The 12,823-nt window shown below is 42.9% G+C and overlaps 1 protein-coding gene across 2 annotated transcripts in view; it reads left to right on the top strand.

Annotated features, from left to right (window-relative positions):
• Window positions 1-12,823, top strand: part of CDC14A (cell division cycle 14A) — a 111,851-nt gene that overhangs the window by 84,525 nt on the left and 14,503 nt on the right. For both annotated transcript variants that reach the window (XM_073643038.1, XM_073643037.1), the window contains exons 10-13: window positions 1,412-1,550; window positions 3,359-3,518; window positions 11,513-11,622; window positions 11,853-11,900. In XM_073643038.1, coding sequence (XP_073499139.1) covers window positions 1,412-1,550; window positions 3,359-3,518; window positions 11,513-11,622; window positions 11,853-11,900 — 457 coding nt within the window. The remainder of the gene's footprint in view (window positions 1-1,411; window positions 1,551-3,358; window positions 3,519-11,512; window positions 11,623-11,852; window positions 11,901-12,823) is intronic.

The following is a 12,823-nucleotide window of genomic DNA, read 5'->3' as shown; positions in this document are numbered from 1 at the left end:
ATCCCTGTCCTGGTATGCATGGCACCCCCATCCCCATCCTGGTATGCATGGCACCCCATCCCCATCCTGGTATGCATGGCACCCCCGACCTGGTATGCATGGCACCCCTATCCCCATCCTGGTAGGCATGGCATACCCGTCCTGGTATGCATGGCACTCCCATGCCCATCACGCTGCACAAATAAAAAAAAAATAAAGGATTCTACTCACCTCCCCTCTGCTCCAGCACTGCGTCCTGTTCTGCTGCCAGCAGCTGATCTCACCGTGTGAGCAGCCCATGACGTCACTGCCATGCGCCCTCACACATTGAGATCACCTGCCGGAATAATCACTGCTCCCCACGCCTTGACTATGGGCGTGGAGTGTAGTGAATATTCATTCTCCTTACTAGCCGCAGCCACCGCTCCAGCAGCGACTCGGCGATCACGTGTGCCTGCTACTAAAGAATGAATATTCACTACTCCCATGGGAGTGGGGAGTAGTGAATATTCATGCTCTTTAATAGCGGCGCACATGATAGCCAAGCCGCTGCAGGAAGCCGGCGGCTGTGGCGCTACTAAGGAGAATGAGTATTCACTGCTCCCCATAGGCGTGGGGAGCAGTGAATATTAATTTTCTTTTAACCGGGGGCACAGTGTTAGCCACAGCAGGCGGCTTCTGCCTCCTGTGCCCCTCTCCTCCGCCGCTACTGCTCCCCCCACACACCCCACCATCCACAGCCGGACTGTACATTTGGACTATAAGACGCACCCCCCACTTTCCTCCTAAATTTTGGAGGAAAAAAGTGCGTCTTATAGTTTGAAGCATACGGTAAGTATCTACATAAATCTCTAGACTTGGGGCCCGTTTCATCATTTGAGATTTATTGAACTCACTTTTATTCCTTTGTATTATTGTATTATTCACCTACATTTTTGTGTCAAATTCTTCAAAATGGTGCATGCGGTTCATGAATTTGGCGCAAAATCAAAATCTTCGACCTGTTTTTGCAATTATTCTGCACCAAAAGTCGCAATTCCTTTGGAAAAAGTCACGAAAATGCGCCAAAATTAAAACTGTTCCAGAAACCTTACTCCTTACAGTGACTGGAGTGAGACACGCCAACAAAAAGAGATAGTTTGTAAAAGTTGCGTTTCATGAATCTGTCTAAAACATCTAGTAAGGAAGGTTGTCGAGGAAAAAAAGAAAGACGACAAAAAAATGGAGCAAAATAAAAATAAAATGTGGAGTATAGAGAATAAGGCACAAATTCAAAGGCCACTAAAAAGGAGCAAATTACTCCAGAAAAGTGTAGAAGCAACAATGGTGAATTGGGGTCTTGGTCTTGTGGCTTTTTAGTTTGACTGTTTTCAGTCTACATTAATTAAAGATTTCACACCTCATGTCTTGTCCCCTGTCCTTGTTTCCACAGCTGGCCTAGGCAGGACAGGTACTTTGATTGCTTGTTATATCATGAAGCACTACAGATTCACACATGCCGAAGCAATAGCGTGGATTCGAATATGTCGACCTGGTTCCATCATCGGACCCCAACAACATTTCCTGGAAGAGTAAGTTGGGTGCTTGGATGATAGAAGTCTCAACCTCTCGCATGAGCTCTCTGTACTCTACCTGGAGGCCAGCAACTTCTGTAACACTTCAGTACTTTACAGCTCATTGTTTCTAAACAGGACGGAAGTAGTTACTTGTAGTGCTGGCCAATGATCCTCTCCACATTTTATGTCCTACTGGCCCAGTTGGCTTCCACCACCCCTGGGTAACCTCCTGAGAAGGAGTGTAAACAGGCGTGGAGGCAATGTAGTTTTCCCACATGGTCCACTCAAGGTGCAATGTAATGGGATCATTTTACACCCATCTCACTCTAGCTCTCTCTCGGTACTCAAAAATGCACTTCTGGCCCAACTGCTCTTCCCAGGCAAGTGATCCCAAAATCTTTTTTCTGGGTTTCTGGGACCCATAGTCTGATGTTTGAGATGTACACACACCGGCGACTTGTAGTCACAGCTACTCACACCAGGGCACCCGAGGTAGTCACTGCTACACCCACTGGGGCACACGATGTAGTCTCAGTCACACACCGGCACACCATGTAGTCACAGTCACACACACCGGGGCACGCCATGTAGTCGCAGTCATACACACTGGAGCACACCACATAGTCGCAGTCACACACAGTGGGGCACATAACGTAGTCACAGTCGGGCACACCATGTAGTCGCAGTCATACACACCGGGGCACACCATGAAGTCTCAATCACACACACCGGGGCACACCATGTAGTCGCAGTCACACACACTGGGGCACACCATGTAGTTGCAGTCACACACACCGGGGCACACCTTGTAGTCACAGCCACTCACACCAGGGCTCACCAGGTAGTCACTGCCACACACACCGGGGCACACCATGTAGTCGCAATCATACACCGGGGCACACCATGTAGTCGCAGTCAAACACACCGAGGCACACCATGTAGTCGCAATCATACGCCGGGGCACACCATGTAGTCGCAGTCAAACACACCGAGGCACACCATGTAGTCGCAATCATACGCCGGGGCACACCATGTAGTCGCAGTCATACACCGGGGCACACCATGTAGTCGCAATCATACGCCGGGGCACACCATGTAGTCGCAGTCATACACCGGTGCACACCATGTAGTCGCAATCATACACCGGTGCACACCATGTAGTCGCAATCATACACCGGGGCACACCATGTAGTCGCAGTCAGACACCGGGCACACCATGTAGTCGCAGTCATACACCGGTGCACACCATGTAGTCGCAATCATACACCGGTGCACACCATGTAGTCGCAATCATACACCGGGGCACACCATGTAGTCGCAGTCAGACACCGGGCACACCATGTAGTCGCAGTCAGACACCGGGCACACCATGTAGTCGCAATCATACACTGGGCACACCATGTAGTCTCAGTCACACACACACGCCGAGATACACCGTGTAGTCACAGCCACACACAGTGACCTCTTCCTTACTGCAGCCTCTCTTTATAATCTATAGCGCTACAGAGACATTTAGTGGCAGCCATTTTCATTGTAGATACACATTCAATAAAAAATTTTTTAAAAAAGCAAGTTATGTTCATTTAAAGTTTTACTGTTAAAATTATCATTCATTTTCTTTTTGTATGACTTTGTTGGTAGTGGCTACTAGAATGACTCTGTATGCCCCCTCCAGTCTGGTCACATTACAGCTGTGCCAGAGTTCATTGTCAAGTACTATTAGATGCCTTTTAGTGTAATAGACTTTCTTTGGGTGCATTTTGTTATTATCACCCTGAATTGAGAAGCTGCAGATGAATGATCTCTCCTCGCCCTGTCTGTAGGAAGCAGGCTTGGCTGTGGCTGCAGGGCGATCTCCACAGGAGTAAACAGAAACAGATCCAACTGGAAGACGGGACAGTGAACCGGATCTTATCGGAGTTTGAAGATCTGTCTGTGAGCAGCAGGATCAGTCGCCATCACAGTGTGGATAGATCAGGGGAGGTTAGTGTGTTCGTGAGTCATTGTTATGTCTGCATGTTACATCTGATATCCGCCTAATATAATATAACACATAGTTCTTCTTGCCTTCTGCGCACCCACTTATGCTTTATTGTTACCATTTCCTCGTTAGCCTCATATCGGTGTCAGATGTAGCTAAAAAATGAGTCCTGCAATTACAACTTATCATCAGTCAATTAAATCAGTGATGAGTATCTGATCTCTGGGGGGACCACACCATAGGACCCCCACTAGTCATGAGAATAGAGGTTTTGTGTTCCCCATTAGAATGAAGAAGCACCCATCCAGTCATCGTCTAGACAGTGGGACCCCTACTGATCATATACTTAACACATATTCTGTGAATAGAAAAAAAGACATTAAACAAAGTAAGCACAGCCATAATATTATTAATATGCCGGTGCAGAAACGCTGCAGACATACAGTGGTGGCCAAAAGTATTGGCACCCCTGCAATTCTGTCAGATAATACTCAGTTTCTTCCTGAAAATTATTGCAATCACAAATTCTTTGGTATTATTATCTTCATTTAATTTGCTTGCAAGGAAAAAACACAAAAGAGAATGAAGCAAAAATCAAATCATGGATCATTTCACACAAAACTCCAAAAATGGGCCAGACAAAAGTATTGGCACCCTCAGCCTAATACTTGGTTGCACAACCTTTAGCCAAAATAACTGCGAACAACCGCTTCCGGTAGCCATCAATGAGTTTCTTACAATGCTCTGCTGGAATTGTAGACCATTCTTCTTTGGCAAACTGCTCCAGGTCTCTGATATTTGAAGGGTGCCTTCTCCAAACTGCCATTTTGAGATCTCTCCACAGGTGTTCTATGGGATTCAGGTCTGGACTCATTGCTGGCCACCTTAGAAGTCTCCAGTGCTTTCTCTCAAACCATTTTATAGTGCTTTTGGAAGTGTATTTTGGGTCATTGTCCTGCTGGAAGACCCATGACCCTTGAGGGAGACCCAGCTTTCTCACACTGGGCCCTACATTATGCTGCAAAATTTGTTGGTAGTCTTCAGACTTCATAATGCCATGCACACGGTCAAGCAGACCAGTGCCAGAGGCAGCAAAGCAACCCCAAAACATCAGGGAACCTCCGCCATGTTTGACTGTAGGGACCGTGTTCTTTTCTTTGAATGCCTCTTTTTTTTTCCTGTACACTCTATGTTGATGCTTTTTCCCAAAAAGCTGTACTTTTGTCTCATCTGACCAGAGAACATTCTTCCAAAACGTTTTAGGCTTTCTCAGGTAAGTTTTGGCAAACTCCAGCCTGGCTTTTTTATGTCTCGGGGTAAGAAGTGGGGTCTTCCTGGGTATCCTACCATACAGTCCCGTTTCATTCAGACACAGACGGATAGTACGGGTTGACACTGTTGTACCCTCGGACTGCAGGGCAGCTTGAACTTGTTTGGATGTTAGTCGAGGTTCTTTATCCACCATCCGCACAATCTTGCGTTGCAATCTCTCGTCAATTTTTCTTTTCCATCCACATCTAGGGAGGTTAGCCACAGTGCCATGGGCTTTAAACTTCTTGATGACACTGCGCACGGAAGACACAGGAACATTCAGGTCTTTGGAGATGGACTTGTAGCCTTGAGATTGCTCATGCTTCCTCACAATTTGGTTTCTCAAGTCCTCAGACAGTTCTTTGGTCTTCTTTCTTTTCTCCATGCTCAATGTTGTACACACAAGGACACAGGACAGAGGTTGAGTCAACTTTAATCCATGTTAACTGGCTGCAAGTGTGATTTAGTTATTGCCAACACCTGTTAGGTGCCACAGGTAAGTTACAGGTGCTGTTAATTACACGAATTAGAGAAGCATCACATGATTTTTCAAACAGTGCCAATACTTTTGTCCACCCCCTTTTTTAGGTTTCGTGTGTAATTATATCCAATTTGGCTTTAGGACAATTATTTTTGTGTTTTTTCATTGAAGACAAATTAAATGAAGATAATAATACCAAAGAATTTGTGATTGCAATCATTTTCAGGAAGAAACTGAGTATTATCTGACAGAATTGCAGGGATGCCAATACTTTTGGCCACCACTGTATACACAGACACTGTGCGTCAGCACATCGCGATTAATGAGGACAAGGATTCTGCTATGGCTACACACGTAAAAGAAGTCAGGTATCAAAAAGCATAGAAGCCCTGTACCAGCGACAAAGGGAACTCATTGGATGGACCCTACATATTTTACATTCATTTATTTGTATTGTGTATTGGGGTGTGGCTCCTTTTGGGCCGTTCACCTTTATCCACCCATCTGTCCCCAAAAACTTTTAATTAGAGGTAAGTCAGATTTATCTTTTTCTAAGATTATTTGAGGCCAGGTTGACACATAAAGAAGTAAATTAGAAGATTAGGGTCCATCCCTATGAGGTGCACCTTGTTGTGCTTGGATGGCACCTATGCTTTTTCATCAGCAATCATATTAAGCTTGCATGACTTAGTGTCAGCAGATCATGACGATGTGGACAGAGTTCAGTGTCTGTTTAAAGGGGATGTCCACTACTGGAAAATCCCTTTTTAATAGCTGTGCAGCATTAAATAAGTCCGACCCTGATGGAATCATGAAGATTGCAGCCATTGGCCCTGATTTATATTATGTGCCCATTTTGGGACATAGAGTTGAGATTAAAAGAACAACACCGATCCGAGGGAATTCATTTTTCTTATTCTATTAGTATGGGACTGTACAATAGTGGACAACCATTTAATATGTATGAAGAAGCTTCAGTGTAATTTGGTGTCTGCTGTTAGAGAGAAGGTTTCGGCAGGTTGGATATCCATGCACGCAAACCCCTGTCCAATTGGAAGAGGGGTATGGCAACTGACGATCACTGAGGCAATATTCCTCATTCTTGGCCACTGATTGTTTTCTATAGTTTGCAGATGGGGAAGCAAAGTTTTATTCTAGAGGCACAGAGCTCTGACCCTTAGGGCTCGTTCAGATGTCTCTTTTTTCCACGTATGAGAAAAACAGTCCCCCCCCTCCAAAAAAAAACAAAACAAAAAAACAGTTCTCTACTTTCTCCTAATAGTTCATAAAAAATAGATAGCACTGGAATGGTATCTGAGTGCAGTCCGATTTTTTTCACTGAGCATAGACTTGTATTTCTTTTTATGATCTGACACTCGGATCCATATTGGACATGTCTCCCCGATTTTGCACGGACCACCTAGTCCACAACAAAATATTGATCATGTGAACAGCCCCATAGACTATACTAGGTCCGACTTCTGAATGGAGTCATGTATGCACACCTCAGCTGCACTCAGGATTGGGCTCTGCAGAGCCCCATTTTCAGGTTCCCATTTCAGATTCTCTCGGGGACCCAGCAGTCAGACCCCCAGGGATCAAAAAGTTCATCCCTATCCCATGGATATAGTATAATTTGGGGTTTTGGGAGTAACCTTTTAACTTTTTGCCTCGTGGAAAAGTGTTGCTCATGAAAGACATTTATCACCTTTACATGTAATGTTTGGTTGGATGTCCTCCATCGTTCCTACAGACAATGAATGGAGTGTCACCATTCCGCTGCATTCAATCCCAACCTCAGCGAGGAGGAACTGAGGGACAAGAACTGGATTGTAGAGATTGGTGGGGGGTCCAGCAGTTTGGATAGGTGATAAGTGTCTGATCGCTGGATGCCCCAGAACTCCCAGTACACTGCTTGGCTCCATAGACAATATTATAAGTGCATGTGCTACCATGCCGCCCAATTCAATTCCAACATCAGAGAGAGAGAACGGGTGGGGTGGGAGACCCCTTTTCTAGTGACAGGTGGGTTTCCCAGAAGAGTGGATATGGGAACAATTTCTTACATGTGAAGCCCCCTTTAACTCTTTAATACTTATGGAGGCAGCCTTTAAAGGTTTTCAGACTCCCATATCTTGCTGCCGGCAGTATCTTGAACTGGCTTTCTGCATAATGAAACCTATCCAAACATAATCGGACATGAATGCTAAGATAACGCTATAGAATTAGTTATGTGCGGTAAATAATAGCACATTTAATGTATTTGTGCAAATTAGCATGTTACTTAAGGCCTCACTCAGACGTCCATGATTTTTCACGTATGTAAAAACACGGACCATTGTTCACCAGTGGTAGAGATACAGTTTTATCAGTGTTTGTTCGCTGTGTCAGTTTCCACCATCAGTGTTGCATCAATGATTCTTCAGAGATGGAAAAAGAACCACAAAGCTTCTCCTATCCATCACGATGTTCATCACGGACAGCACATGGATGGGATTTTCTTGCACCCATAGACATTTATGGGTAATTTTGATCAAAAGCAGATGTCTCCGCGATTTTTGCACAGACGTGCATTCCACAAAAATGCACGGGCTTGTGACTAGCACCATAGCCTTAAATCTGTGCGTGTTCTATGCATGAGAAATAAAAGATAGAACATATACTTGAAAAATGGTCGTCTGAATGAGGCCTTAGGTATAATGCCACATGCACACATTGAGTAGTTGGTGAGTTTTTTATCTCAGTCTTTCTAAGCCAAAACCAGGAGTGGGTGATAAATACAGAATTGGTGACTTGTTTCTATTATACTTTTCCTCTGATTGTTCCTCACCTGGTTTTGACTTACAAATTCTGAGGTAAAATACTGACCAAATACTGATAGTGTGAACGTGGCTGAAGGGCCCAGAAAGAATCATGCTTGATAGAGTGCTAGGAATCACCTTTCCAGCTGCCTGTAATGAACACGTTACTGCCTGTAGTGTTACGTTATGGCAGAAGGCTGACCCTGTACTCATGACTAAACATGACTGAACATCCATGATGGGAACTTCTGGTGCAGCTGTATTACACTGCGATCAGACCACATACTACTATATTCCTGGAAATGCATCATAAAATAAATATAGTAAAGCATGCTAAGATGCTAAACATGGTAAAATGATGAGTTTATGTAATTTATACAGGTATGTTCTCGTTGTTGACCTGGTTGATTATATTCTGTTGTATTGGGGTGTTACACCCATGTAAGGAGCAGCTCAGGATCTGCAGATTACGGCAGCCGCTGTGAGTTGTTCCAGTGTTTTGCGTCTTCTCGCAGTCCGCACTTTTGTGTAAGTGTGCTGCGGGGGCACAGAGTGCTCGGTGTAAAAGCTCCGCTTGTCTCACACTAATCGCTCGTATTTTGTCCTGACGAGATGCATTTTCCTTCCGTGGTAACATAATGGGGCCATTATCCCTTGTACTGGCAGGCATTCCCATGTTCTCCTGACGTCCTTCTTGCACATTTCCATATCTCGTGCCCTGTCGGTGATTTCTCTTGAAGGTGATTTCAGCCGACTTTCTCCTTATACCTTGCTTAGCACAGCGGAAGCCAAACTGTAGATGAAGTAGTCGTCATACCCACCTTCTTTATTCTTCTCACTTTGGTTTCTTCTAAGATTTATTTTTTGTAGCTAAATCTAGATGAAGCGTTTCTCCTTCTCCACATTTACTGTAGGCGATATAAGATTGTTTTGACTTCTGCACTTGCCATCTCTTTCCATCACAGCATACAGTTTACCTCTTTCCCAGACATCAGTCCGCTCCGGTGTCACTCTCAGGGTGTGTAAATTACATCTTGTTATTTTGTGGTTTCCGAAGAGATATCTTGAGCAGAGAGAGCAGACAGTGGATTAAGATTGCTTTCTTCCATTTGCTTCTTGCTGCTGGTTTGGCTTTCTTGGGAGATTACTACACGGAGCCATCAGCAATGGATACGATCTTGTTCACATATATTTATAGAATGGTTATAAAAAGTTTACACACTCCTATTAAAATGCCAGGTTTTTGTCATATAAAAAAAAATCCTACCAAGAAGAATCATTTCAGAACATTTTCCACCTTTAGTGTCACCCAAAATCTGTACAATTCCATTGAGAAACAAACTAAGATCTTTTTTAGGGGGTACAAGAAATAGCAAAACTAAAATAATGTGGCTGCATAAGTGTGAACACCCTCATATATAATTGGGGATGTGGCTGTGTTAAGAATTAGCCAATCACATTTAAACTCACGTTAAATAGTAGTCAGTACACAACTGCCATCATTTACAGTGAACTCCATATAAAGTCTAGGTGTCCAAGTAGGATTTTCCTGACATTTTCTTAGTTGCATTTTACAGCAAAAGTGATGGTCCACAAACAACTTACAACACAGCAAAGGGATCTTATTGTTGAAAGTTCTCAGTCAGGAAAAGGGTACAAAAAAATTTCCAAGGCATTAGATAAACCATGTAACACTGTGAAGACGGTCATCAAGAAGTGGCTTAACATTGCCTAGAACTGGACATCCCTCAAAAACTTATGGAAAAACTAAAAGAAAATTGGTCCAGGAGGCTACCAAGAGGCCTACAACAACATTAAAGTTGCTGCTGGAATTTTTGGCAAGTACTGGTTGTGACACCAATCTCCGGTATTCTTCATACGTCGGGCCTGTGGGGTAAGACAGAATCCTTTTCTTACAAAGAAAAACATCCAAGCTCCGGCTATGTTTTGCCAAAATCTACATCAAGTCTGCTGAAATCATGTGGAAAACATGTTATGGTCTGATGTGACGAAGGTTGAACCTTTTGGCCATAATTCCAAAAGGTATGTTTGGCACAAAGCCAACACTGCGCATCACCAAATGAACACCATACCCTCAGTGAAGCATGGTGGAGGCTGCATTATGCATTAGGGCTGTTTCTCGTCAGCTAGAACTGGGGCTTTAGTCAGGATGTTTGGAATAGTAAACAATTCCAAATAGCGGTCAATTTTACAACAAACCGTTCAGGCCTGAGCCAAAAAGTTGAAAATAAAGAGGAAATTCACATTTCAACATGACAATGACCCTAAGCATAACTTCAAATCAACAAAAGAATGACCAGAAGAGGATCAAAGGTTTTGGAATGGCCCAGCCAAAGCCCAGACCAGATTACAATTGAAAATCTGTGGTATGACCTGAAGAGGGCGGTGTACACTTGAGATGGTCTCGCAATCTGACAGATTTGGAGCGCTACTACAAGGAAGAGTGGGCTAAGATTGCCAAGTCTAGATGTGCTATGCTGATAGACTCCTGCCTGAAGAGACTGCATGCTGTCGTGAATTTGAAGGGTACTTCAATAAAGTATTAGTTTAAAGGTGTGCATATTTATGCAACCACATTAATATTGGTCTTTATTTTTCTTTTTCCTTCTGACAAGATTTCAGTTTATTTTTCCATTGAATTGTACAGATTATAGGTGACATTGGTATGATTTTTATTTACATTAGAAAAAACTAGCATTTTACCAGGAGCGTGTAGACATTTTTATAGCCACTGTATATATCTTTAGGTTGGCATACAGATTTGATGAAAATCTGCCAAACCAACCAATTTCAGCAGAACTGGCGGAACATCCAACGTATCTAGGGGTGTTCTGACTCTTCCCTGGCGGCAGCCGTGTTGGGGAATAGAAGGATTGGGCATGTTGGATTTTCAGTCTTTTGTTCTCATGAGAGGTCTGGCTGTAGCTACTGTGGCCTTCCCAATGAAAATAGACTGTGTGATTTAATATGGGATAGGGGTCTGGGGGAGGATGAAATAGCCATAGGTCAAACAAATGTTCAGCCGACAGCTATCTAAGGTGTATGGCCGTTGTTAGATGCCATTTCCACCTTCCCTTAATCTTCTATTATTATTCTCATCCCCAATCTTTAACGATAACTTTCTTGTTCTTATTTTCTTTCTTGCACCTCTCCTCTGAGTTTTCAGAAATCTCAATCAATTGTAATAATATAGAAAATCTTTTAACTATTTTTGACATTTTTAAATGACCCCGTCCCTCCATAACTGTAAAGCTCTTCCTCTTGCTCTTATCTCATTACCAGCATCCCTTCTGTTTTCATGTACACTTTTTTTTTTAGATGCCATTGATTTGTTAATTGTGTTTCCAAGTGTGTTTTAAGCTGACCATGTTTTCACTTGCAGATTGATTCTGAGGAAGAATTGGAACCGAGAAATGGATTAACACAGGGAGACAAATTACGTGCCTTAAAGAGCAGAAGACAGCCAAGGTCGGCCACCACCGGGGCTCTACGGTAACGGCAGCATTCACACCACAATAGACTCTATTACACAGGATGTTTTCTTTTATGTTCTGTACCCCAAATCTTCAAATGTGAAATAATTTTCTGTATTATGGAGTCTCTTATGTTTCCATCTTGTCTCCGTATTTTTAGCTTGACTGAGCTTCTACAGAATCCATTAGCTCCCACTACTATACGTGCGCATTCACACTCCTAACTTATGAATCCATCTTCCATTTCAGGCTAGAGGAAATGAAACCGCACACGAGATCCACATCACAGCCTTTCAGGTGATTTGTTTAAATGTTGTTTTTTTTCTTTTCCAAAAATATCTTTATATTTGGCAAAAGACTGGTCCAGTCAGAAGACGTTATGGTCTCATGCGGTTGATTAGTGACTACTTTATTAGCAACTGTAAGTGGCAGAATTTTTTCCAGTGTGGATCTAAAAAATCTGGCAATTTTGTAGTGAAATCTGCATTAGTCACATTTAAATTATGCTGAATTTTCATAATTGATTTTATTCCTTTACATTGAAGAGACAAAATCCATTGTGAAAATCCATAACATTTCTGCAACATGCGGCACATTTGGAAATCTACAGCATGCTTATTTTTCAGCGCAGTATTTTTAAACCTCATTCACATTCATTGTATTGGAATTAGAGGCCTATTTGGAGTGTTTTACACCCACACAGCAATTCCACCACATCTCATTCCCAAAGGTATGTTCACACATAGCAAGTTTATTGCTTAATTTCCGTCCGTATTTATGGGTGGGAAAATTGCAAGCATTACAGCAGCAGCAAAACAGTAAAGAATTACAGCAGCAGCAAAGCAGTAAAGAATTACAGTAGCAGCAAAGCAGTATAGAATTACAGTAGCAGCAAAGCAGTAAAGAATTACAGTAGCAGCAAAGCAGTATAGAATTACAGTAGCAGCAAAGCAGTAAAGAATTACAGCAGCAGCAAAGCAGTAAAGAATTACAGCAGCAGCAAAGCAGTAAAGAATTACAGTAGCAGCAAAGCAGTATAGAATTACAGTAGCAGCAAAGCAGTAAAGAATTACAGTAGCAGCAAAGCAGTATAGAATTACAGCAGCAGCAAAGCAATAAAGTATTACAGCAGCAGCAAAGCAGTAAATAATTACAGCAGCAGCAAAGCAGTAAAGAATTACAGCAGCAGCAAAGCAGTATAGAATTACAGTAGCAGCAAA

The sequence above is a fragment of the Phyllobates terribilis genome, unplaced genomic scaffold, assembly GCF_046119375.1.
Source record: "Phyllobates terribilis strain yellow unplaced genomic scaffold, ASM4611937v1 Scaffold_8__6_contigs__length_399053987, whole genome shotgun sequence".
In the NCBI taxonomy this organism is placed as follows: Eukaryota; Metazoa; Chordata; class Amphibia; order Anura; family Dendrobatidae; genus Phyllobates; species Phyllobates terribilis.
This window is presented reverse-complemented; position numbering and strand designations above follow the sequence as displayed.